The sequence below is a fragment of the Centrocercus urophasianus genome, unplaced genomic scaffold (genome assembly GCF_019232065.1).
Source record: "Centrocercus urophasianus isolate 14NV4802_14NV808 unplaced genomic scaffold, USGS_Curo_1.0 seq_10, whole genome shotgun sequence".
Taxonomy (NCBI): Eukaryota; Metazoa; Chordata; class Aves; order Galliformes; family Phasianidae; genus Centrocercus; species Centrocercus urophasianus.
In genome coordinates, this window is record NW_024884142.1 from 100,019,776 (window position 1) to 100,043,346 (window position 23,571).

Genomic DNA, 23,571 nt, shown 5'->3' on the forward strand with positions numbered 1-23,571 from the left:
ATAAATATGGTCTATATTTTTCATTTGCCTCTGTGTGGGTCTTTCACACTGCTTATTCTATTATAATCTTTCAATATACATAGATACGATGCCATTGCAGTGTTTATTTTTGAGGTATTTCAGGCTGCCCCTGGTTGTGCAGCATAGGTGTGTGAGCAGACAGAGGGTATCCTATTAGGATAGCTTGGCCTTGTCACTCAGGCAGATGGTTAACATGGCAATGTTACATCAGAAACAGTTTCAAAATAAAAAGCCTTGCAGTGAGCCTGAAATATACCTGCTGGAACTGGAACAAATCAGCCATTCACAACTAATGTTTTATTGATGGTCTAAAGGAAAGGAAGGAGAGAAAACCAGACCAGAAAGCCCTTACAGTTCAATTCAGTGTAGCCTTGACACTTCCTTTGGTAAGCCTGTTTTTAATGAGCGTGGGGCAAGATGGAAATGATTCTGACATAGCTGTTATCAAATGAGGCACAGTGATGCCTGTTAACAGGGAACGTGTTTCACCCCTGGTTTTCGTTGGACAGTGCATTCACTGTCAGTGGGTGAATGAACCCAATATTTTCCTGGCAAGGAATGGGAGGGTGGGGGCATCTGCTGAAATGGTTGTTGTAGAGCAGCTTCAGGGAAGGTGAGTTCTGTCCATCCCGAGCTGTATGCAGCAGAAAGGCTGGTAGTGCTGTAATGACAGCAATCTTAGCTTCAGAATGACAGTGGGTATCAAAGTATTACTTATAGTTTTTTAGCTCACACTGAGAATGAGCTTTTGAAGCAAATTCCTTGATTGTCTCCTTTTACCGTCCTTTGATTTTCATCATTTTGCAGAACATGAACTGCAATGATTGTAGCTAGCTTAAGTAGACAGTGAGCTCCAGGAATGCATCCTATGCCCTTCAGTAACAACAGAGTGGGAATATAGTTACCAAAAAAGGGAAGAACCCCTGGAATGTTTTCAGTGTGAATGGCAGGTCCTCCTGAGCACCAGCTATTTTTTTTCCTCCCAATAGATCTTCTGTTTGGCAGCTCAGCTTGCTCATGCAGACCTGGCTTGCATTGTGGCAACAGGAATGTTCACACAACACGTATGTCGGTGGCTGCCCTAGGTGTGTGTCCAGCTCAGTTCAGAGGGGAAGTTTACATTGCTTTGTTGATGCTAGCTTGTGAACTTTGCCTGGCTAATGGGTGCCCTGCCTTGTGCAGGTATATCTGTGCGTGTGGCACAAGTTACTTACTTCCAGCTGTGGCATACTTGTATGCTTTTTGCATCTTAGTCTTGCAGGTAGAGAAAAGGCATGAGGCTAGGAGCGTGAGCTGGGTGCAGGAGTTAATAACCCGGGCACCTTGTAAGTCACTGCATGTATTTCCCCACTAGCACAGACAGTTACATTGTAACTCCCGTCACCATCTGATGGTCTCTCTGGAGCAGATCAGTTCTCCTCCTGTGATTGCAAGGTTACTCTTTGGAAACCTTCCATTTATGCACACCTGTGATGGATTAGACTTGTGTTTAAAATATTCCTCTTTGATCGGTGTTTTTATGTCCCTTCTGTGTTTATGGGAGGGGCAGGGGGGGAAGAGTATTTAGCCTGAGTAATCATGTTAATAAACGGTGTAATTGTAACGTCTCTTAGTAAAACAGAGTGTGTGCTTTAGGTCCCTTCTGTATCTCCCATTATATTCTTCAGTGTGGAAGAGCAAGAGCAGCTCAGTAGGTGGAATGAGGTTCCAGAAACTCCTTGTACAACAGGGCTGCCGTTAATTCTTACCTTCCTTGGTGGTGTTTCATCTGCACTGCCTCAGTTCACATTTTTCTTCTGCAGTCGCTTCACAGAGTTGGTGAGCAGTCAGCAGACACTTAACTGAGGTCTCTGCTTTGTCTTTTTGAATTGGTGATATTTTTGCTTTTCAGTGGAAGTCCCCGTCAGAAGTTGCTGTGTTACTGTGCTTGCGTTGCACGGTGTTGGATCTTGTCCATTTGTATTTTGGTTTCACAGATCACCTTTACTGTTTTTTCCCCAGCATATTCCTGCTTTCAGTTGCGTTCTTGTCAGCTTAGTGTCATTAGCAAAGCTCAGTACATTTCTCCTCTTTGACCCACATCCATTTGTGTAAATATTATTTAAGATTACTTAAGACCACCTGGTGTAGGGAACCTGCTTTGGCAGGGGGTTGAACTCGATGATTTCTGGAGGTCCCTTCCAACCCCTACAATTCTGTGATTCTGTGATAAGATGATGGCCCTCACTGATGAGAAATAGGCTGAGAAATGAGCAAAAGACTCCAGAGGTCAAGATGAAAAGATCTTCCTGTGTGACTCTGAGCAAGTCATTTGGTGTGGGATTCCATTTTTTCTACACACTACAAAAGCTGGACTCCTCATTTGGGCTCCATCTGTAGTCAGCAGAGCTAGATGGATGAATTGCTCTCTAGTGGTATCTGTGTTAAATGCTTCCTCCCCAAGAGACAGTGAATCACGCCATGGAATGTCCCATCTTTCTTAACAGTGAGCCTAGCAGATAGTTTGTAGTTCTAGAGGGCTAAACTAGGAGAGAGAAATTCCATCCTTCTAGACTGTAGACCCAGATGATGGGGTCAGTAGGTCTTTTCTGTCTCCTGAGTGTTCTTACAATGATCTTAAAAATGGTGAGGCATGATGATTCTGGAGCAGTAAGACGTCTGAAATGTCTGAGTATCTGTGTCAGCTGAGCCAGCTAAGCCAGCACTGTTTTGTCACAGCGACGTGTGGGATTTGTGTTGGGTAACTGCTGCCTCATACGTGCAGCATTTTTCCTGACAGCTCAGAGTTAGGCGTGATTTTTCAAATCTTGCTGTTTGGGTTGGAATAAGGAAGGATGAACAAATGTTAAGATCAAACATCAGGATCCCTGCCTCAGACTTCTTTGATTTGAACTAGTTTAAAGTCAGGTGTCTGGCATGTGTTTGGAAACACTGCTTGCCTGACTTTTCTTAATGCCTTTTGGCTTTTGCAGGCTGGGGGACGTAGGGCTGAGTGGTTATGGAAGCTGAGAATGTGCCCTACAGTGTGTCTCAAGATCTGCTGCTGGCGTTGTGCTGGAGGCAGTCTGCATGTGAACTGCAGCAGCACGTCATCTTTCCTGCTTTCTCCCTTCCAGTGCTACACTATAAACATAACCTGTTAAAAAAAAAAAAAAAAAAAGGAAAGAAAAAAGGATTTTCTAGGGCCTTAGAGTGAGAAAAAAGTAAACTCTTAAATGGGAACACTTCAGTATGGCACAGATAGTGGTAAATGCTTTATTTCCTGACTGAACAGAATGTACTTTTTTCCAGTTAAAATCACCAGAAAAAAATGAAGTGTGTTTACTATAATGCATAGAAAATACTTCAAAATAGAGAAATATACTTTTTAAAGTACAAGAGCTATGTTATTAATAGCCTTTTGTGTGTTTTGCTTCATTTAGATCCCATACAGGGGAAAAACCATATGTTTGTGAGGACTGTGGTGCTTGCTTTGCTGATAAAGGCAAACTCACTGGCCACAAAAGGACGCACACGGGTAAGCATTAAATACTTCTGTTCCTTCCATCACCTCCCATTGCTGCCTGGTAAGAATTAGTGGGGATTTGGAAGTGAACACTTCTTTTTCTAACTCACAGAAGGCTTCCAGGAGGGAACTACCAGGGATAGAGAGATACTTGAAAAGTCACTTTGAAGTACAAAAGTGGATGTGTGGGAGCAGGACTGGAGTATTGTGGAATGAAATTATGATAAAGGGTTAAGTGAGAGAGTAAGGTCACATGTACAGAGAAGATACAGAGAACCAAGGGACAAAGATACGTGGAAATCAGATAACCGAAAGATAAAAATTATGAAGCATGGTAGTTCCAGGAAGAAAAACATTTGAGCAAGTGAAAGGCAACAGGAAGATTGTGCCCTGGGCAATCTAATCTAGCACTTAATGTAATAGTTGGCAACTCTGCCTGTGGCAGGGGGTTTGGAAGTTGGTGATCCTTGAGGTCCCTTCTAATCAAAGCCGTTTTGTGATTCTATGAACATAAACGTGGAGAAGGGGATTTTTGCCAACTCAGAGCCAGAAAGGAGTTGTGGGTAGGTGAAAGCTTCTGCAAGAATTCAGAGTGCCTTTTCCTTCTTACTCAGGTGAGCGTCTCTTTAAGTGTGATGTGTGTGGAAAACATTTTGCCACCAATGAATATTTAAAATGCCATAAACGATGCCACATGGGTGCTAAGCCGTACAAGTGCGAGGTTTGTGGGAAGACGTTTGGATTGAGAGCCTCACTAGCTCAGCACAGTAATGTCCACGCAGGTAATGAAACAAACAAATTGGGGCCGAGAAAATAAACTGCACTGGAAGTTGAGATGTGAAATATTTTACAGTTTGGATGGTGACATGTTATTCCAAAGCCACTTTTATAAGCTCCTTGAGTTAGGTGGTGAGGAGACGCAGGGCTGCTACTGATCCTGACTTGCTAAATGGGGCAAGGTACCATCTTATATCAAGTGACACTTGTCCAGAAGAGTGAGGTGTATTGTGTGCTGTTGGAGGACACTGGAGTGACTGTTATTAGTGCTGCTATTCCCCTTGCAAGATCAGGGTGCTGTTCTTGGGCTTTCCATCACAGCCAGAGAAGACTTGAGAACATTTATCACCTAACCTTAGAAGCCAGGGCCCCGAGCACATTCCTGCTAGATACACAGCTTTATCCCGACGTTCGTCTTTTCAAACTTCCATACGCTTTTTGTCTGTGAAATTGGAGCCAAAAGAAACTGCCTTCGAAGCCACTGATTGCTGTTCTTTGCCATTTAGAGACCCGTCCGTATTTCTGTGAGCAGTGTGGAAAAACATTCACCCAGCAGGGCGCTCTCCGGCGCCATCAGCGTATTCACACTGGGGAGAAGCCCTACAAGTGCAGAGCATGCGAGAGAACTTTCACAGACATGTCCACCCTACGGAGACACGTGTCGGTATGCCAACCCCTTGTAGCTTACACACAGGAGGGAGACTGATATTTTTTATTATGTGGGCAGATGAGACGCAAGAGGGAATGGTTTTAAACTAAAAGAGGGGAGGTTTAGATATTAGGAGGAATTTTTTTTACTCGGGGTAGTGAGACCCTGACGCAGGCTGCTCAGAGAAACTGTGGATGCCCCATCCTAGCCATTTTGATGAGGCCTTGGGCAGTCTGATCTAGTGGAGGGCAACGAGCCCATGGCAGGGGCATTGCAACTAGATGGGCTTTGAGCTTCCATCCAACCTGAGTAATTCCAGGATTCTGTGAACCCTCAAACCCTTGTGGGAGTCAGGCTGCAGCGGTGACTCTTAGCTTCTGAGAGAAGTTTCATGGCTTACTGGAGGTTCACACTGTTCTGGTGTTTATTTTTAAAAACTGTGGAAGAATGAAGGTTAGGGTTAGGAGATGGACACAGCATATACATGGCTTTTAAAAACATATTTCTGCAGTGTGCAGAATTTTCTCCTATCTAGCGGCACAGCAGCTCCCACTGCTGGCTGCCAAATCAGTCATCTTCCAAATAGTTGTACTGTCTTCAAAAGGAAAATGTGATCTTAAGAGGGATGAGGAGGGACAGTGGTTATTTAATATGCTTATATTAAGTATCTTAATTATTTAAATAAGTAATTTTTTAAAAGAAGTATTATGTGTTGTATTACTACACCTCTGCACGGTTTGAAGCCTCTAGCATGATGGTTTATAATGTCTCCATGAATATAGTTTTACACATTTCTGGAGTTATGATGCACTGAAAAAATTGACTGCCAAAATTGGCTGTGTTCAGAAACCTCCATACCCTCAGTGTGACTGCTAAGGGAGAACATAAGGTGTTTTTTTTCCAATTGCAAGATTATAAATGTAATGTTTGCCTACGTGCTGAACATCTAGTTTCCTTTGGAAGCGTTCTCTGGCAGAAAATCAGTGCAGAGTTGGCAAAAACAGCTCTGTTCTCATGCTGCAAATCCAGCTTTTGCTGCTCACACGTTAGCACGATTAGCACAGTGAGCAAACCTCACTGCTGTGCGATGTCTCACTGAATTCAGTGTTTGGCAGTGGCTGCTGGAAGATCTCACATGTCGTTGTCTTCTTTTTCTCTAGATTCATGACCGAAACGCTCACTGGAGAAGCTTCTTAATAGACCTTACGACCAAAAAAAAACCACAACTGGTCCAAAATAGAGACGTTCTCGGGAGCCTGTATGGACGAGGGCTCGGTACCAGAAATTTGGTCAGTTGACCGAGGTAAACTTTATAAACCAGAAAGCGTCATTCTTAAACAAGTACAGCAGGTGCCACCTAGCGTTAGCAGCGCAGAAGGCACCGACCGCTCCGTCCTGTGCCTGTAACGCCGTGTCACCGGGAAGCCGTGCGGGCAGGAAGGCTTCATGAGGCGTGCTGCAGGTATTTGGGCCGGGTGGGTTTTAACTCTGCCTACAGCTTCACATTTTTTTTTTATTTTTTTATTTTTTTTAACCAAGCTGTGGCTGCATCACACGGTATCTCTTTAGGAAAGTGTATGCGGATGTGTGTTTGCGCAGGTGCCGTGCTGTCACTGTGCGTCACTGCGGGTTTCTGAATAAAGACGTGCTCTCTCAGCGGTGATGTGAACAGATCAATCAAGGACGGGCGCCTTAAAGGCTATAGGCTGGCGCAGGCGCGCGGTTGCCTAGCGTAGCCGTCGCGCTTCGTGACGTCATTTCTGCTGCGACGGCACCGAGGGGCGGGGCCAGCTCGGCAGCGCTTCCGGCCGCCGCCCGCAGCCCGGGCCGTGAGGAGCGGCGCGGCCGGCCCGGGCCCGAGCCCCAGTGCTGCCCCGCGCCGCGGCTGAGGTGAGCGCCGCGCCTTCGGGAGACTCTCCGCGTCTGGGGACGGCTCTGCAGCCGCCGCGGTGCTGCTTCCCGGCTCTTCGTGGGCGCGGGCGGCCCGTCAGCTGGGCAGGCCTGGGAGGCGGCGGAGCCGTCGCCCCGCGGGCAGGGCTCGCTCCCTGCAGTGCCCTGGGTCCGTGCGGGGCGCGTGGTGTGTGCTGCGGTAGTGCGTGGGGCCTTGGGAAGTGGCACGATAAGCAGCTTGAAAAAAAAAACCGTAAACCTCGTATCGGGGTGAGAAAGTGAAGTTCCGATAGCGTTGGTTGTTTCAGATAAAACGCTGAACGAGGCTTTGTTTAACGGCTCTGTGATGGAGAGTGCCCGTGGGAGGAGGAAATGCCTGGGTAAATAGAGAGAAGAGGAAATGTTTTTAGATTCCACCGTCCGCGGTTATTAAGGCGTCAGCCTTTCGTTAAAAACAATGCCTAAAGCACGGTGTTGGGGCTCGTTTGTAAGAGTGGGCCTTTGGGGTGCCTGCTATGCTCAGGGCTGGCACAGGCAGATGGGAGGACTCTGCTTTCCTTCTTAGTATAACAGGGTCTGGGTGTAATTTATGTAAGGTGGTAACCAAGTCTTTCAAATAGTTGATGTGACTATTTAAATCTTAAATGCATCAAACTAAAGGTTCGAAGGCTGGGAAATGTGAAGGGTTTGGTTCTGAGGAGACTCTGTTGGAGCAAGGATGGAGGTTTGGGTGCCAGGTGTGCACACGTTCCCTCATCTGCCACTTACCTGTTGTATGATAGTAGGGAAACCTTTTCATTTTCTACTATTATTCTTTTCTTATTTTTGTCATTTTACTGGCTGTTAATAATCTCCTGTGTGTTCTGTAGCTCTCTATTTTGCAGCATTAGGCCTTCTTGAAAATGTTGTCTCCAAACTGTTTTAGCAGAATATTGTATTGAGCTGTGAGTCTGTTTTTTTGTGGGTGCTCGAAACTTAGAGGCTCTACGCTTCATAGAATCACAGAATGGCCTGGGTTGCAAAGGAGCACAATGCTCATCCAGTTCCAACCCCTGCTGTGTGCAGGTCACCAACCAGCAGCCCAGGCTGCCCAGAGCCACATCCAGCCTGGCCTTGAATGCCTGCAGGGATGGGGCATCCACAGCCTCCTTGGGCAACCTGTTCCAGTGCCTCACCACCCTCTGGGTGAAAAACTTCCTCCTAATATCCAACCTAAACCTGACTTGAATGGTGAATTGCTTTATAAGAGAAACAGCATTGGGGAAGTTTTCTGGTTTCTTGAGTTTACAATTGGAGAACACGCGTACGCAGTTTCCTGCGCTTCTGTTAGTTAATGAGCATTTGGAAGCTTATCCAAATCTTGTTTGAATGTCTTAACTGAAAAGCCTGTTTAAAGCTGATGACTGCAGTTAACTTAAACTTCCTTCTTCTTACTGCCTGACTAGGGGGGAGAAGAACTGTTTAATTCCACATGCCTTAATGGAAAGTTTTCTTTTGATCTCCCTCTGTTTGTTCTGCCCCTGTTACACTTTGTCATAGTCTCTAGTGGTTCAGGTGAAACTGCGGTTGAGATTTAAAAGCAAATGAACTTCAGAGAAATGTGTGTGACTGACAGTGTGCTTTTAGATATTGCCACTTAGGGTGACACTTCTGGAGTCCTGTCTGTGCTGCAAGCCAGACTTTTCACAATGCTCCTTTGAAAGTGTGCTCACTTAAGCTTCAGCACCTGAAGTGCTTAAATCTGACGTGAAGCACTCTCAGAAATCTGGACGTGGTTTTTGGCTGCTGATATCTTTGAGGGTTTTTTGTTTTTTAACATGCAGTGTTGTTAACAGCTTTTTGCAGAGAGAAGAAAGATGGAAAGTAATGCAGTTTTACTGGAATCCAAGTCCTCTCCCATCAACCTGCTGAATGAAATGCACCAGCTGCGTCTCCTGGGCCACCTCTGTGACGTGACGGTCAGCGTGGAGTACCAGGGTGTCAGGGCAGAGTTCGTGGCACACAAAGCTGTGTTGGCAGCAACGAGCAAATTTTTCAAGGAGGTCTTCCTTAACGAGAAGAGCATGGATGGCCCGAGAACCAACGTGTTCCTGAACGAGGTCCAGGTTGCTGATTTTGCTTCGTTTCTTGAGTTTGTCTATACTGCAAAGGTAGAAGTGGAAGAGGACAGAGTGCAGCGCATGCTAGAAATAGCCGAAAAGCTGAAGTGCTTGGACCTCTCAGAAACCTGCTTTCAGTTAAAGAAGCAGATGCTTGAGTCGGTGCTGCTGGAGCTGCAAAATTTCTCTGAATCACAGAACTCCGAGGAAGAGAGTGCAGCCCAGCCGAGCAGTTTGCTCGAGTGTAAAGCAGCTGCTGTGGCAGAACCCGAGCAGGCTGGCTGTCCTCCGGATCCTGCGGGTTCCCCGGGTGGCAGGCCCAGAATTGGACTGTCTCTTGAGGTGCCAGCTGCCAAACCAAAAGAGAAAGCAGACAAAAAGAAGGAAATGATGAAGCCTCCTTATGCCAAAATCAGAAGGGCGAGCGGGAGACTGGCTGGGAGGAAAGTGTTTGTGGAAATCCCAAAGAAGAAATACACGAGGCGGCTGAGAGAGCAGCAAAAGAATGCGGGGGCTGCTGTCGAAGAGGACAGTTACCCACAGGACCAGGACGTGTGTGATACGGAGAGGGAGGAGGAGCAAGCAGAAGACAGCATCAAACCTGAAAGCGAAGAGTGCGACGGCAACTTTGAAACGGGAGAAAACGTGAAAAAATCCGAAGAGGACAAAAAGAAACGAGGCAGTAACTTCAAGTGCAGCACGTGTGAGAAGGAATTCCTGTACGAGAAAAGTTTTCTCAAGCACATAAAGCACAGCCACGGCATCGCAGCCGAAATCGTTTATCGGTGTGAAACCTGCAGTCAGACCTTTGCCAACCGGTGCAACCTAAAAAGCCATCAGCGCCACGTCCACAGCAGCGAGCGCCACTTCCCTTGTGAGCTCTGCGGTAAGAAGTTCAAGAGGAAGAAGGACGTCAAGAGGCACATTCTCCAGGTTCATGAGGGTGGTGGGGAGCGTCATCAGTGCCAGCAGTGTGGAAAGGGGTTGAGCTCCAAAACTGCCTTGAGGCTCCATGAAAGGACGCATACAGGCGACAAGCCTTATGGGTGCACAGAGTGTGAGGCTAAATTTTCTCAGCCTTCTGCACTTAAAACACACATGAGGTATGAACAGACTTAACTGGCCTTGTTAGATTCTGGGGGGAGAAGCGGAATCCCCTGGATCACACCTTGAGCCTTCCAGTGAAGTGGGGGTGTAAAACGTGACTGACTGGAAAACTTCAGTATTTCTTTGTTTCGTGGCTTTTCTCCTGCTTTTCAGGTTAAGGGAGTTTTGTAATTTCCTTTCAGGAGAGGTGCGTGGGCTCGGGCTGCCTGCTGCTGAACTACACTAACTTTGAACATAGGAATATATGAGAAAGGCAACCCATGATGAGTGATTTGTGCAATTAGGGCTATCGTTACTTCAGCTAATTTGATGCCCCTTTATATTTGATAGCAAAATGTTATGCAGTAAGCATGAAAATAATCTAAAAAGACACAGCTGTGTATTAAACTGAAGAATGCCACATATTATGGGTGCTAAGCATAGCAAAAAGCTGAAATTTGCTCAGGAGCAGGCAGGTATGTCAATGTCTGGAGGTGAGTGAGGCACTGAGGGCATCCAGAGCAGAGTGGTGAAATGAGGCGTGGGCTCAAAGATGAGATACAAATGCACAGTCTTGGAAGCTCAAAGGAGAGACTCTTTAGTGAGGCTCTTGGTTTTTAAGGGCTTTATCTCTGTCTTTTGAAAGCAGTGGGTTTATTCCCAGTGGTAGGGGAATAAGCAAGAAGCAGAAGCAGACTTCTTCAGCCAGACTGCCGCTGTGATATAATTGCTGATGCAGCTGTATGGAAACTTTTCCATTGTGTGTCCTGTCCATATCACAAGTATTTGCTTTCTGCTGCTCACAAACAGTATTTTGACATAACCAGAGTTTCTCCATCATGAATATTCAGCAGGGCTGCTGAATGCTAGAAAGCGTGGCTGTCCTCATCTGTGTACCATGATGGTCTATAGTGAGAATTTTTCATCTTTCTGTGTGTTTTTTTACATCTAAGGCAGTGCACTTGCAACACTATTCAAAAGATCTCTGAAATGTGCATGGGGTGAAGATCTAAGCTCTAGAAAGCTGGTACAGGCAAGACTTGTGTGAGCTGCCCCTCCTGTACACAGCCTTCCCCTGGAGCTCACACTGCTGCCCTGGAGTGACAGGAATTAAAGTGCCCACGCAGAAGTGGCACATTCTTGTTCTGCTCCTTGATGCCACCTGTGTCCATTGTAGCTTTTTCTACCTGATGGCCCTGCAGGAGCAGTGTGCTAAGGAAGGCATCAGTCGTGTTGTGTGTGGAATATTGTGTTGGTAGAGCCAGCAATGGGAAGATAATCACTTCACTTTAGGTCGCAGCCCGCTGACATTTTTCTTTCAGTCTCTTTATCTGCATGTAAGGTTTCTACATTTGATTCCATTTCTAACTTTTAACATTTTGTGTTTTACCCTAAAAAAACAAAAAAGTCCTGGATCTGAGCCTTGATCTTGCAGTAAAATAAAATGAGAGCAGCACTTCAGAAAGCACAGTTGGGCCCAGCTGAAGGTGTTTGCAAAAGACAGTGAAGTCTTGTGCGGGCATACGGTTGCTTGTCTCACAGTGAAGACAACTGCAGTGTGCTTTGAAAGAAAGTAACAGACCTTGGTATTTTAATGCTGCTTTCTCATTTCAGAATCCATACTGGTGAAAAGCCTTTTGTCTGTGATGAATGTGGTGCCAGGTTCACTCAGAATCACATGCTTATATATCACAAAAGATGTCACACAGGTAAGGCTCGCTTCTGCAGCGTGCTACTTCTAGGAGGCAGCCTGCTGTGAAACCAGGAGATCTTACCATCACTCAGAAGCCAAATGCCTTTTTGCAGTTTTTGATATAAAATCAGATTTTCTCGTCCCAAGATAGAATTTCAGTGAGAAAGGTTCTTACGGTGGAAAGGAGCTCATTAAGGTGCTCCCACCCGGTCAGGTTCTGGCACCTAAAGCATGGGTTGTGGCTTTAGGTGTTTAGCAGTGTCCAGAGATCTGTCAGTCATCCATAAAAGGTTTGGCTAACTCCTTATAAAAAAGAGCTTTCTCAGAACTGTTAGCCCAAGGAATATTATGAAGTTCTCTTGGCACTTTGGTGTACTTCTAAATGGCTGTGGTTGGCCTCGCTCTTAATGAGTCCATGCAGCTTTCTCTTGGGTAGAGCTCAGTGCTTTATGCAGAGATCCCTGCTGTCACCTCAGTCTGCACAGATCCTGCTGTGAGGTGGTTAACTTGCATGCAGTAGCCTTTCTCTGTATAGTAGCATTCTCAGATGCTACATTGGCTTAATTCTCTTCATCCTTGCTGCAGGGGAAAGACCTTTTATGTGCGAAACGTGTGGGAAGAGCTTTGCTTCTAAAGAGTACCTGAAGCACCACAACAGAATCCATACGGGGTCCAAGCCTTTTAAATGTGAAGTTTGCTTCAGAACATTTGCACAGAGGAATTCACTTTACCAGCACATAAAAGTTCACACAGGTAGGAGGTGCTCTTTTTTGTTGCTGCTTGAAACAAATCATCACAACTTGAAGCCTTTGTTCTCCTGGTTGCTCAGTTCAGACAAGATGTTTCTCGTTTCTTGGATTTCCCATTACTTGAATTTCTACACTGCAGACAAGTTTTGATCCTTGAGGCAGTCTGTTTTCTTTCACTCCCTTTCTCCTAATACTTACCTGGATTTCTTACTCTGAAGTATTTCTGACAGCTGTGCAGATGCTGCTAGTAATGCAGCTGCTTGTGATGAGCGTTATTAGAGACCAAAGTGCTATGTCTTAGTTTTCAACAAGGCACTGCAGAAAGCCAATCCCTTTCTGTCTGCTTGCCCACCTTTCACATTTACAGTCTTTTCTGCTTGGATTGTGGTGGTACCACAGGTTGCAATTTGCTCATGTTACTTTGATCCTGTAGTAAATACCATGCTTTCCCACTCAGTGCCACCCTGCAGCAAGCACCTCACCAGCATTCCCCAGCAAACAAAACTGCTGCTTGGCTGCTATGCCTTCCTCTCTCCTTTCTTCCTGCACCGTGTGTCCAGTGTTTGTGTCACCATAGTGGGAGCAACGGACGCAAGCCGGGCAGTGCTGACGTTTTCCTCTTGTGGAATATCATCTCTTTTCTGTGCTGAAGCACAGGGGCTAACAGAGGTTACCCAGTGAGTAACACACCGTGTGCTGTGCTTCCAGGTGAGCGGCCCTATTGCTGTGACCAGTGTGGGAAGCAGTTCACGCAGCTGAATGCGCTGCAGCGGCACCATCGCATACACACTGGGGAGAAGCCCTTCATGTGCAATGCCTGCGGACGGACCTTCACTGACAAATCCACCCTGCGGCGGCACACCTCGGTGAGACCCTGCCCTCCTGTAGCCCTGCTGCCTCCTTTTGAGGCCACGTGGTGATGCAGCCCCCCTGCCGTGCCTGGAGGGGGCTGCCCCTCCCTGCGTTTGACCTCCTGAGTCAATTGGTTGGTTTGTTTTTCCAGATCCATGATAAAAACACACCGTGGAAGTCCTTCCTTGTGATTGTCGAAGGAGCATCTAAGAATGATGAGGCTCACAAGACAGAGCTCCCGGATGAAGAGTATGATGTATCACCTAAAATGCCAGAGAAGCTGCTGTCTTTCTCTGAAAATGGCCACTATCAGAGCTTCACTGCTGTCCCGGGGGCTGTGACTGCACTGCATGACAGCAGTTCTGCAACGGGGACTGACTGTAAGTCAGATGGGACCCCAGGACCCCAGGGAGCCCTTATTGCTACCACTCTTAGTGAGCTGACAGTACTGCATACACAGACAGAATCTATTCAGCCACAGCTTCATGCTTTGGTGAATATGGAGTAATTTGGTGTTACTCGATACAGTCCAAGCTGCACACCTTGTATAATCACTTGACTTTGCCAATAACCTGCTGAAGGAACTAGGAGAAGCTATGAAAAGGAAGCAGAGGTAGATGTGAATGACCTGCCTGGATTACCAGGATTTCTTCCAAAATGTAATTGTCCACATCCAGTGCGTACAGCCCCATCTCCTGAAGGCAGGGGAGAGTAATACCAAATCCAGTTTGATTTCATCAGCTGAAGAAGGGATGTTCCCTGCAGATAGAAGAAGGTTGGAGGTGGGTGCAGTTGAGCAGAAGTACCTGCGTTCAGCTAGGCTACAGAGAAGGTGCACGTTTGATTTGATGACACCTGTACAATCGAGAGAAACCATGTTGTGTTTCTCAACCCACTAGTTTAGTTAAACAAATCTGTATTTTCTCAAGTGGAAATTCTTTATATAAATTGTTTCTCTAGTTTGCATTTCAGGAAAACGTTGGTTAGTCTCTGCTTTTGCCAAATAGCCAAGCAGTAAGGCAGCTTGTTCCCTGGGAATTGGGAGGGGAGCAAGCTCTGGAAAGAGCTGAAGTTTCATTTCAGGAATTGTGGTTTTCTGGTTGCTGCATAGGCGAGTGGGAGCCAAGTGCTGTGTCTGTGCAGGGGGTGGTGCTGTCTTTGCTTTCCAGTAAACCTTGGTACAGTTTGGATGCTTGTACTCAGCCAGCTTTCAAGCTGGAGCAGTTGGAGGATAAAACTTGTCAATGAATAGAATAGACAGCTTACTGACACTTCCCTGCTGAATTGTAGCTAAGCACTTTTCTGCTGGTCCAGATAGGTCAGCAGTGTTCTTTTCTCCACCATCACTTCAGCATTGCTGTTCCACAGGCCTCCTTTTAAATTAAGTCAGTCTTGCAGGGACTGAATCCCCTTGTTCTCTTCCATCATGGCCAGTAGCTGGGAAAGTCTGAGAGTCACTGCCCAGGGTGAGCAGGCTCTGCATTTCCTGCACTTGGGCATCTTTGCTGATGCACACAGAAGCTGAACTGAAATGAAAATGTTACTTTGCTTGGCTTAAGGTTAAGCTGCCTGGAGTATGGGGAAGAGTAGGGTACTGTCCTTGTGCAGGGACAGAGCTTTGAAATAGGTGCCACTGAGGAAGTACCAAGTGACAACTCTGACTGGGATGACTCTGTTTTTTTGGAAGCAGCAGTGAATCAAAAGCAGTTTGCCTGTATCACTGACTCTTCCACTTCAGGACCAGATTCCCAGTGTCAGCATGTTAAAAACCTGGAGCTCATCTAATTTGCTTCTCTGTTTTGCTTTTCCGTTTCTCTTTATTTTAATATTAATATAGTATTTCCACAGAAGCTTTCTCATCTGAAGCTGTGAGGAAAAACTGAAAGATTGCATTAGTGCAAAGGTAAGCACAATCGAGCCTGGTTAGGGCTTATTCTAAGGCTTAGGGGTTGGCAAAGCAATAAAGATATCCAGACTGTGGCACAGAGCTATTTTTGAACCTTAAAGGGATGTCTGATATGTTTCCATAGAATCATAACTTAATCTAGAGAAAGGGATTTTTTTTTTTTAAAGAGAACATTCCAAGAGCTTATATTTGAAATATTTATTCAAGCACGACGTCCTGTTGAAACTCAGTATTCCCAGTGACCAATGTAAAGAGTTTGTAGATATATCTAAGTAAATCTGAGCATTAGTACCTGTAGGCAGGGAAGCTTTTGTACTCCATGAATGGACAGATGTGAGTTATGTGTACGAGCCATTCTTATTAAAAGACTGAAATATTCAGATGGACCCACCCCTGCCTCGTGTATTTTCCCATAAACAACATTGCTTGCTCTGTACGTTCATGATTTTCACTTTATTAATGTACAGATTCACACAAGACATCATATTCCTGCTAAGGCCATTTCATTAATAAGTTTTCATAGTATGGGTACTGAGGGGGAAGAAGACAGCAGAGTGGCAGCTTGTCATTTTAAAACTGTTAACAATTTACGACTGATACACTGGAGGTCATGCTGTAGCCTATTTATACAGAACTAACATTTGTATTTTAATGATATTTACTCCAGAGCACAGTAACAGACCACATAACCCCGTGGGTATGGTCTTCTGGTCCACCAGCAACAGAAGCAGCTTATCACAGCTGTGCACAATACTGACAATTGGAAAACAAACCAAAAAAAAAAAGGCATAAAACACCTCGGTTCTGTGTGACATTAACAGAAGTAAAACCTCCCCTCAGTGGGTGCAGCTAAGGTGCTGGAGCCAAGTCAAGACAAATCCCTCTGTAGGCTATGCCTATGCTTAGCACAGAGACAAACCAGAGTGGTTCCAAACCTGGGTAAGTTCAGCAGCAGTTCATCTTTGGGCCCTCTTGTGCAAAATGAGACCATACCTACAACCAGTGCAACTTTTGCTCTGAGATTCTCTGCCTGCCTACCACGCTAGCTGTGCCCTATGCCCATGCCCAGTATTTTCAGGCACAGAACACATAGAGGATGCTGATACACCCCAGGCCAGGTTGGGGAAAACACCTATTAGTTCATGTTTCTGATGGGCTGAGCATCTCTGGTGAAGACAGAGCAGGCCCACAAATGCAATTCAGAGACTTTCTTTGGTAAGGCCATGCGACAGACAGATGTGAAGTGAGGTGGGCTGAGCTGCAGCAATGGATTTGTTGCAGCCAGACGCTGGCCTTCAAAACACATCTGAGAAGTGAGGAAACTGAAGTTGTGTGGGAGACTGAGCATCTTCCCAGCTTAATGGGCTGACCCTAGCCCTGCACTCCTGGGTCTCACCTTTTGAGTTATCTGATGCATAGAACAGTCTATGGAGAATAAGTGAGACAGCAGAGAAAAGACAGAAAAAAACAACTGTGTACCAGCAGTGATTTTTGGTTTTCTTACACTTGAGCAAGCGGGAAACAACAGTACTGCTTCACAACTACTGAACCCTTTTAGGTCAGTCTATCAATCCAATGGTTTTCTACTCCAATAAACATCTAGATTAAAAACAAAGAGCAGTGAAAGCCAACACGTGAGCTGCCAGGATAAAAGCAGACACCATCCTTACAGCAAGAGAAACAAAAGACAGAGTCCAAACTGCAGCAGTGCCCACCAGAGCTTCCACAATCAGCCCTGCTGCTAAACAAAGCAGCTACATTTCCATTCTCAGCATCTCGCTCCACTGCAGAGAAATGCCAAGTGCCAACTGCTGACAGACTGCACAGGCTCACAGGTCTGTCAGTGTATGCTGTAGGTAGCTCCATCAGCCCTACTCAAACAACACGTTGCACAGAGAAGCTTTGGTTGCAGACATTTTAAAACACGTCTCTAAAATGATAAGGAGAATTCCTAAAGTGCCTATGTCTCTTCAGAGCACGCTCCATCCATCTGTCACCCAGACACATAAGGGTCCTGCTCAGTGCCAAGCCTCTGCCAACACCTCTGCATGTCACTACAACGAGGCAGCCGAGCCAACAGCAAAAGGGCCAGAAGCTAACAGGTAGTGCCTGGCACGCACAAAAGACCTGCAGGAGACAGCAGCAGGAGCTGGTTTAAAGGAGAAGTTAGAAAAATATATCATTACGTGGGTCAAGTCGTCTTAGGGCAGCGGGGTTGGGGGCTGTGCCACAAAATAAAGTGGAAAAATAGATCCAAGAAAATAGAGAAGAGCCTTACATTTTATATTTAGATCTTAAATACAAAATACACGGTTAACTAGGTCTGCTCTCCTGTCCTCTGATGTGCAATGCTTCCAGCACTAGGCCACTGCAGTCTGCGTGTATGCATGCACACATGTACCTGCAGAGATGCACACACACTTGTGCTTCCTGTGTCTAAGAGCCACAAAGCCTTTCACTAGCACCATTTAAAAAGCTCCATCATTAAAAACAAATCAAAAACAAGATCCACGTGCATCTGGCAGAGGTCCATTTAAAAAACAGAAAACAATGAGGATACAGCAGCAGATCAGCATCTGTTATTTGTAGTGCACTGGCACGGACAAATATTTACATGCTCAACTCAATGGTACTGAATACTGAACATTAAGACGGAACAGGAAGAGAAAAAAGGAGCTCCAAGTGCAAACTTCGGGCTCATCAATAACAAAAACACAAAGATTTCTGCCAGAAGTGTTCCTTTCACCTCCGAAAAATCTGCCAGTGATACCCAGAGCATCGCTTCTCATCTACCCACATTGCCACAACAAAGAGCAGGGTACTAAAGAAACACACAGTCATTTGGACTTAGAAGCAACAAAATCAAGCTAGATAATTTATCACGTATCCCGGAGTGGTCCTTGGCTGTAACACGAGAACAAATGACTTAGGCTGCATGCCACAAACACCACGAACAATTCACTTCAGGTCCCCGTCCCCTTCTCCTTGAATCGACTTCTTGATGCGGAGCAACATGGTGGTGAGCCACTGATCCAACCGCGAGATGGAATCGAATTCCTTCACCTATTAAAGGCAAAGAGAAAAGCAGTCAGAAGGCAGCTGCAAAACAAGCACTGTGCCTCTTGAGGTGTAATCTTTTAAACCTTCAGCTCTTCCAGAGGCAGAAAAGGCCTCTGTTAGAGAAAAAGGCAGAAAAGGCCTCTGTTAGAAAAAGGGAGGCTGCCTCCAAGAGCCCCAGGCAGAAATGCGGGCTGGCGGTACTTACTGCCTCGGTGTACGCCTCCGAGTTCTGCTCCTCGTGGGCTTCCAGCAGTTTCTAGGAGAACACCGTTACAAGTCAGACAACACTGCGAGTCCCTCCGTGAGGGGGGACCTTTGCCACCCACCAGCAACCCCCCACCACAAACACAAACCCAGATTTGTTCAAGTGAACCACAGTCATCATCTTGCTGCTGCTGCTACTCCCACCCGCTTGGTCTGAAGCCAACGCAGAGCGAGTCTGATGTCCCTCAGGGCATTTTGAGAAGAAGGCCAAACCCGTGGCAAGGTGAAAAAGCACAAAGCAAAGGGCAGTTTGCATTTCTAAATGTGAGCGTGTTATTTTAATACTGGCTTCACTTACTTTCAATAGCTTGCATTCCCGTGAATCTGTGAATGCTGGGAACATTTCTTCATATTTCTCAAGCGCGAGCTGAAAGAGAGACACACACACCCTCAAGCTCTTTTCACACAAAACTCCTCACTTTTTATTTCAGTTTTTTTCTCTTCTATTCCTAAAACCACGCAGAAAACTCAAGAAAACATTCACAGCAAACTCACAAGCACAGGGAAATGAACAGGCAGGGGCAGATCTGGCCTCAAACTACTCAAGATATCAGTCAGCAAGAACCAAGCAGACACAGCCAGAGCACAGGCAGGGCAGGAAGCAGAAAGCTCTGCATAGGACACTGCAGTAGCACGTGCCCTGATTTACCCTGAGCATCATTCTGGATGTGCTGCAGCTCACCCTTCGTTCTGCTTACGCTGGAGTCTCATGGTGATGCAGCCATCAGCAGGTGACAGCACCAGCTACAAGCCCCCATAACAGCTACCAGAGCCCTGTGCCTGCAAAAACACCTCCCTGCTGGCAAGGGTTGGTCAGCATGGCTGGAGGAGGTTGGGGCAACCACCCTGAGCCCACTGACCTTAGCGTTCAGCTCATCCACAATGAAGTGACACAGAGCAGCTTTGAAGAAATACTCCTTTGCGCTGTACTTCAGCAAAGGGTTATCCATCGTGTTTGTTCCAACCTAGGCGTAAAAAGGAATTACTGGAGTTGGGAAAGGAATCTGCATCATTAGGAACTGAATTAAAAGCACCTGATTAAAACTACACACAGCACCACTCAAGCGTCTGCAGATAAAAGCTGTGACAACTGCCAGTGTCTGTGCAAATAGTTATGGGGCAGCCAGACAGCTTTTTTGGAGAGAAACCAAAGAGGAAGACCCATCCCATCCTCAGATTTCTGTAACTGAGGCCCACCAGGGCAACCCAGCAACCATCCTGGTGCCAGCCCGGGCGGCGGTGCCTGCAGGCACAGAAGGACAGGCCCCTGCCTCACCTGCTCGTAGATTTCTATTGCCTTCTGGTACTGCTCCAGCTGCGCGGCGTAGGCAGCCACCTTCAGCAGACATTTGTTGGCTGAGCTGCAATCCAAACCAGGAAGTGAGTGATGGGGGAGAACATCCATGCCACCTGCAAGCATCCCCTCCCTGCTTGCTGCATAGAACGGTGGGACCCACGAGGTACTAACACCCAGGGAAAAGCATGGAGACCTGCAGCCCGACCAGGTATCAGATATCGCTCATCTCTCTCTCTGTGCATCCCAACCCAGACGAGTCTGCATGCAGCATAAGATCCCTGCACAGGAATCTGAGCATTCTTTAGAAACCCAACTGGCATGACGCACGGGCACCTGCTAAGCTTAAAATAATCACGTAGGATTTGGGCATCCTACCAAAGGATGTTTTAGAAGAGCCTGCTGGGCGAGGAGTGTGAGCACGTATGCAATCTAGGGCAAGTTCCCATTTCCAATCCCTCCCTGCTGGAAGGGACCACATCCCAAAGCCCACTTGCCTGTTGGACTCTTCTCCTTTGTAATAATCCGCAGCCTGCTCGTAGTGCGCGATCGCCTGGGGACAGAAATGGTACACTTGAGCACTGCTTCTGAAGAGGGGGGTTTGGGTTAGATCAGTGCACTGAGACCACGTTCAGAAAAGCTTTTCTGCTCTGCGGATGAAAGGAGTGAGATGACAGCACGCTGCGGGGCTGTGGGTCAAGAGGGGCACCCAGCAAACTCCAAACGCAACGCTGCCCTTGAACATTTGCACGCATGCTCGTTTACAACCCCAAACTCCAGAGCACGTTTCATAAAGGTGACGCTGTTGCTGTGGGATCTCAGTGCCCCACAGAGCAGCAAACGCAGGGCCCGGCACCCTCACCTTCTCGATGTCAACCAGCTCGGCCTCGTAGATCTCCGCGATGGTGATGTGGTGCTTGGCCGCGATGGTGAACCGCCCCTGGGGAGGACAGAGGTCTGTGAGGGGAGGTCTCCCCACCCGGCACACAGTCATAACGTCACAACCCTTGGACACACAGCTCAGCCCCGTGCCCCGCCGGCGGCGCAGCCTCTTACCATGTCGGTGTAGATATCGATAGCTGCATTTAAGCAGTTGATGGCCTCTGCAGCATGTGTGTTCAGAAAAACAACACAAAGTCAGCTGGCGCCACAGAGCCCACTTCAAGACCTCCCCCCCAAAAAAACTGACAGACGTGGAACAGCTGAGAGCACATCCGGATGTCCATGGGGCTGAAGACCCCAGGCCCGTAGCTTCTGGGGAATCTCACCCACTGAGCCCACCTCTACCTTCCCACAAAAGCCCCAACACCAAGTGGTGACACAGCCATCAGGACGAGCCACGTCCAAGCAAAGGAAAGCATCCTTCTCGTGTCGAGAAGCGGCACGAGGAAGAAATGCCAGTAATCCCCAGCAGGCTGCAGGGAGGCTCTCCGGGCACACGGACCAGCTGACTTCTAAAGCCCCGGCGCTGCGCTCCTACGCCGCTAAGAAGATTTGCACAAAACAATCCCGGATTTTGTCCCCCATACCTTGCGGGTCTGCTTTTTTGTAGGCGTTCCCAGCATCCACAAAGCTGGTGGCCGAGTCGTGCTTGCTCTGCAGTTGCATATGCAGCTTGGCCGCCTGGCAGAAGGCGTTCCCTGCAGCTGGAACAGAAGCACAGCACCGAGTGTTACCCCACAGAGACAGCAGAATTGCAGGGAAACAGCCAACCACCCGGCGCTCCCCAGCACCAGGAAAGCTTTAGAGGTGCAACAGCCCCAAAGGTATTTCCGACCCAGGTCAGCACAGCGATGCTGGGCTCCGTGCAAACCTCCTCCCATAAATGCAGCACCCTGCGGGCTGCTATAGCTCCAGTTTAGCTTGGTAAGCTGTCCCCAGATGGGCCCATTTAACAGCACAAATACTGAGCCGCACTCACCGCTCCAATTTTTGGCAATCTTGAACATGTTTGCAGCCCTGGTGTACATCTCACAGGCCTCCTCCACTCTGGTGTTACCCCTGGACGAGAGCAGGAGAGTGCATGAAGTGCAAATCTGCCTTTTTGCCGGCGGATTTCAGTGCCCCAACAGCGCTGCTCACAGCGCCCTGCGGGCACCGCGGCTCCCAGGGCTCAGCTCCCGCTCCGTGCCAGCAATTATTCAGCAAAACACAGACGGGCTTTGCCATGCGGCCACATCCACAGCCCCCCAGCGTGCCCTCTCCCACCGAGCCGCCACCCCCCGCTCTGCCTATGGGGTGGGGGTGTCATCCGGGTCGCGCCGTCCCCTTTATGCGACCCCACTGCACGTCGCGCACCCCACTTTTGCAATTTTCCCCTTTTTGCAACCCTTCCCCATCGCATCTCCCTTTTGCAACCCCCCCGCGCACCGCACCATCCATGCATTAATTTGCAACCCCTTTTTCTTTGTGCAACCTCCTCCCGACCCCCCAGTTCGCTCACCCGAAGAGCCCCCGCAGGAAGGAATGCGAGCCCTTCACCCGCTTCTCGGCTTCGGCCATCAGCTGCACGGCCTCCCGCTCCTTCCCCGAGCTGTCCATCGCGGCAGCGCTCGGCCAGGCCCGGAGCCGCCTCCTCTTCCTCCTCCTCCTCCTCCTCTTCCTCCTCCGGGAGCGCGCACAGAGGCGGGGCGCGGCGCGTACTGCACGATGCGCGCACGCAGCGCACGGCCGCGGGCTGCACAAGGCGCGCCGCAGGTGATGCGCAGAAGGCACGCGGTGGATGCACCTCGCAGGACGCGCGGGGTGCAGCCGGGCCACGATGCCCGCCCTAAAGACGAGGGAGAAGCTGGTTGTAGGGTTTTCCCCGCAGGGCCAAAGCCCCGGCTCCCAGGAGAAGGGTCTCCCTGCAACTGCCTTCCATCAGTGAATGAGTACAGGGAAGGCCAGAAGAGGCAGTGAGCTTGCCCGTTTTCTGTCTCCTTCCTCAAACTAGAGATGAATTTCTCCTTCTTGGCAAAGCAGCTTGGCACACCAGCATCCTCGCGGTGTGCTGGATGCCAGCACCATCACTGCAGCGCTTGTCCAAGATGCGCTGGGCCACAAGCAAACACAGCAACACAGGTTTACGGTCCGGGTGATGCAGTGGGGGTGAGAGCTGCTGGGGGGGCTCACCCATTGCCAAGAGGCCCAGGAGCCACAGCTGCTGCTTCCAAAGCCCCAAGGGGAACCAGGCTGTGTGCCTCCAGACTGCAGCTCCTGCTGTGCCCAGCTTCAGGTGTCACATCACACTGTCACTGCTGCTCCACGGGGACACACGGATTACACGGCCTCCTCCCCAAAGCACAGCCCTGCATGCTGCTAAAGGTGATGACTTCACAGTGGATCTGCAAGGCCAGAAAATCACGCTTTCAGCTCCCCAGCTAAAAGCACACCCCTTTTTGACCAGCAGCTCCAAAACCTGCCCTTCAGACCTGTGTTTTTGCAAAGCATCCGCAGCGGGAATTAATCAATCAATAATTAATTTGCCCACGTGGCTTTGGATCGCTCAGAGCTCTCTGCAGGTGCAGAATTCAATGCCAGGGAGGGGAAGGGGCCAGGCCAGGCGATCGCTGTGCCGCCCGGGCTCACATAACACCAGCTGCAATGGGAGCTGCTAAGAGCTGAGCTGTCAGCACTGCAGCACCTCGGGTGCCAGGGGGATGCACACACACACGGGCTCCACTTACAGAGGGGCTGGGATGCTCTGGGTTACTCACACGGCCTGAGCAGCACAACGCCTTCCCT

At 48.1% G+C, this 23,571-nt stretch overlaps 3 protein-coding genes across 4 annotated transcripts; 2 read left to right on the forward strand and 1 right to left on the reverse strand.

Moving 5' to 3' along the window:
• The first annotated feature begins 605 nt into the window (after window positions 1-605).
• Window positions 606-6,359, forward strand: LOC122161544 (GDNF-inducible zinc finger protein 1-like). Its single transcript, XM_042821091.1, is given in 6 exon segments — window positions 606-634; window positions 3,444-3,538; window positions 4,141-4,308; window positions 4,810-4,967; window positions 6,113-6,163; window positions 6,165-6,359. Coding segments are annotated over 6 exon segments (696 nt in total).
• A 416-nt stretch (window positions 6,360-6,775) lies between these two features.
• GZF1 (GDNF inducible zinc finger protein 1) lies at window positions 6,776-15,613 on the forward strand. The gene is made up of 6 exons (XM_042819091.1): window positions 6,776-6,842; window positions 8,678-10,044; window positions 11,642-11,736; window positions 12,306-12,473; window positions 13,178-13,335; window positions 13,473-15,613. Exons 2-6 carry the CDS (start codon window positions 8,699-8,701, stop codon window positions 13,827-13,829), a joined length of 2,124 nt encoding a protein of 707 aa, XP_042675025.1. The 5' UTR covers window positions 6,776-6,842; window positions 8,678-8,698; the 3' UTR covers window positions 13,830-15,613.
• A 48-nt stretch (window positions 15,614-15,661) lies between these two features.
• Window positions 15,662-22,410, reverse strand: NAPB (NSF attachment protein beta). 2 transcript variants are annotated; one of them, XM_042819108.1, is made up of 11 exons: window positions 22,289-22,410; window positions 21,767-21,846; window positions 21,375-21,491; window positions 20,902-20,948; window positions 20,708-20,785; window positions 20,343-20,398; window positions 19,828-19,912; window positions 19,412-19,516; window positions 18,850-18,918; window positions 18,493-18,543; window positions 15,662-18,290 (listed from the first exon to the last, which is right to left on the reverse strand). In XM_042819108.1, exons 1-11 carry the CDS (start codon window positions 22,384-22,386, stop codon window positions 18,186-18,188), a joined length of 891 nt encoding a protein of 296 aa, XP_042675042.1. In that variant the 5' UTR covers window positions 22,387-22,410; the 3' UTR covers window positions 15,662-18,185. The 2 variants fall into 2 exon arrangements, 1 of the variants encoding a protein (XP_042675042.1); XR_006168850.1 differs by having other exon boundaries at window positions 18,243-18,290; window positions 18,493-18,918.
• Window positions 22,411-23,571: the final 1,161 nt, after the last annotated feature.

Bases quoted from the DNA above. Each gene is read 5' to 3' on its own strand.
- GZF1 (XM_042819091.1), top strand. From the start codon at position 8,699: ATGGAAAGTAATGCAGTTTTACTGGAATCCAAGTCCTCTCCCATCAAC. The intron at 10,045-11,641 runs GTATGAACAGAC...TTCTCATTTCAG, and splicing joins GCACTTAAAACACACATGAG to AATCCATACTGGTGAAAAGC. The intron at 12,474-13,177 runs GTAGGAGGTGCT...CTGTGCTTCCAG, and splicing joins GCACATAAAAGTTCACACAG to GTGAGCGGCCCTATTGCTGT.
- NAPB (XM_042819108.1), bottom strand. From the start codon at position 22,386: ATGGACAGCTCGGGGAAGGAGCGGGAGGCCGTGCAGCTGATGGCCGAA. The intron at 21,847-22,288 runs GTGAGCGAACTG...GCTCTCGTCCAG, and splicing joins TTCCTGCGGGGGCTCTTCGG to GGGTAACACCAGAGTGGAGG. The intron at 20,786-20,901 runs GTAAGAGGCTGC...TGTCCTCCCCAG, and splicing joins TCGATATCTACACCGACATG to GGGCGGTTCACCATCGCGGC.